The sequence below is a fragment of the Aplysia californica genome, unplaced genomic scaffold (genome assembly GCF_000002075.1).
Source record: "Aplysia californica isolate F4 #8 unplaced genomic scaffold, AplCal3.0 scaffold00044, whole genome shotgun sequence".
Lineage (NCBI taxonomy): Eukaryota > Metazoa > Mollusca > Gastropoda > Aplysiida > Aplysiidae > Aplysia > Aplysia californica.
Window position 1 is genome coordinate 1,582,999 of NW_004797314.1, and position 2,028 is coordinate 1,585,026.

At 42.9% G+C, this 2,028-nt stretch overlaps 1 protein-coding gene across 1 annotated transcript in view; it reads right to left on the reverse strand.

Annotated features, from left to right (window-relative positions):
* LOC101861715 overlaps positions 1–2,028 on the reverse strand; it is a 152,991-nt gene that overhangs the window by 134,810 nt on the left and 16,153 nt on the right. Inside the window, exons 3-4 of the mRNA XM_005092327.2 lie at positions 1,239–1,512; positions 516–624 (exon numbers count right to left, since the gene is read on the reverse strand). Coding sequence (XP_005092384.1) covers positions 516–624; positions 1,239–1,512 — 383 coding nt within the window. The remainder of the gene's footprint in view (positions 1–515; positions 625–1,238; positions 1,513–2,028) is intronic.

Sequence of the window (2,028 nt, forward strand, 5' to 3'; positions counted from 1 at the left end):
CTCCTCCTCCTCCTCCTCCTCCTCCTTCTTCTTCTTCTTCTTCTTCTTCTTCTTCTTCTTCTCCATTGCATCACACTTTAAGTCTGGTGTTTATCCTACCGGGCTGTCCTGTTCAGTTCTACTCGCCCGTATAACTTCTCCTGTAGTATTAACAGGACATGGTGCAATCATGATAAAAAAAAAATACTGGGGGAAAAGGCAGGAAGAAGAAAGGGAAAAATAGGATAGCAAAGAAATACAGTACAGTAAAACAGAAATACAAAATGCATTTTCACATCTGAAAATATGTCTGTATTGTAGATGAAAGCTTGAGCGGTTATTAGGGAAAGACATTCTGCGATTCAGCACCAAGCTAAATTCAGTTATGTACATCACATTATATAGTAGTCAGTCAAAAACAAAGGAAAACAATGGCCATCATGTTTCACAGCAAGGAAATAATCAAAAACTTTGCCTCATAATGACATGTTTAAATGACATGTAACAATGGAAGACAAGTAGGCCTAAAGACTTACCCTCTGGACAAGAGACACAACTTGCATCTGAGCTGCTACGATACGTCCCAGCCGAACAGTCCACACAAGCAGTCTGTCCACCATTAGGAACCTGACCAGCAGGGCAATCCTGAAAAACACAGAAAAAGAACCATAATAGCACAATCCGCAAACACTTGTACAAGCAGATCTACACAAAATTTGTAGTTTCAATCAGATCTATTCATTCTCTTCACCTAAGTTTAACTTTAACAATTTTGGTGTAGCAGTTAGGTGCTTCGTTGTCACCTGCAGAGAACACGAGTCCAAATCCTGTGTGGAGCTCAGAGGTTATTATTTGAGCACCCCTCTCTGTTTGGGTTGGCCCTGACATTCTGACAGGCAGGGTCAGAACAGCTTCCTAAATGGGGCGTAAAAGCATCAGGAATGGGCCCTCCGTTAGCTCAGTTGGTATTATGCTGGATTATGGAGCAGATAGCCCTGGTTCGAATCTCAAACTGGGTGTTCTTGAACTTCGGTCGTTTTGCAGAGTTTTAAAGGCTCTCAGTCTCAATTCATCAGAGGCTCCGCCTCTTAAATAAGCTACAAGTGTTCTTAGGGGCGTCAGAGACCTTTACATTGCAAGGTCTCTGGGGACATTTAACCCATGCCATACAGTACACTTAGCCTACAGTTTTACTTACTACGCTACATCTGAATTTGCAACCATACTACATCCCCTCCAATAACCAAAAAAAACTCTACCTGTGGAGCATTTGTAGTGGTGGGACATATTTTTCCAGACGGACAAGCTGTGCAGGTTCCAACCCCTGTCTCGGCGTATTCCCCACTGTTACATGCCGTCTGAACGTTTCCACTGCAGCTGTAGCCCGCTGGGCAACTTGAGCAGGAAGTGGCCCCAGCAGAACTGATTTCAGTCGCACCACAGGCTTGGCAGGCAGAAGATGAGCTGGAACCGGTGTTGGAGTTGTAGGTGCCAGCCGAACATGCGGTCTTGGCAAAACTGGCGCCTTGACAACTGCAGAAAAATAAATTCCTTATTAGATCTAGATTCTTAAAGCTCATTCAGTTGACAAAATGTTACATTTTACTTAACCCGGGCACTGTTGTGCAAAATGGTTCCGTAAGTCTCTCTCTCTCTCTCTCTCTCTCTCTCTCTCTCTCTCTCTCTCTCTCTGGTAGATCTAGATTCTAGATCTATGATCAAGGAGTGATAGGCCTAATTAGGCTAATCTAAAAAAAAAAAGCTTGTATGAAAGAAAGCTGCTGGCTTTTTTTTTTTTTACTGCTGCAGCAGTGCTGAGAAGGACGCTCGGAGATGAGCAGTCTAAAAAATTGCCACTATCTACTTAGTACTTTCACCCCCTTGTTTTGAGGGTCTTAATTAATTAATCGCTGGGATAAGTGGGACAGAGGTGGGTCGTTTAGGTGTTTGATAGGCCTATGTGATTTTGTCTGTGGGTATTTGCTTTGTTTAGTGGGGGGAGGGAGGTCTTTCTCTATTTTTGTCTATTCTTTTAATTATTTTTTTTTG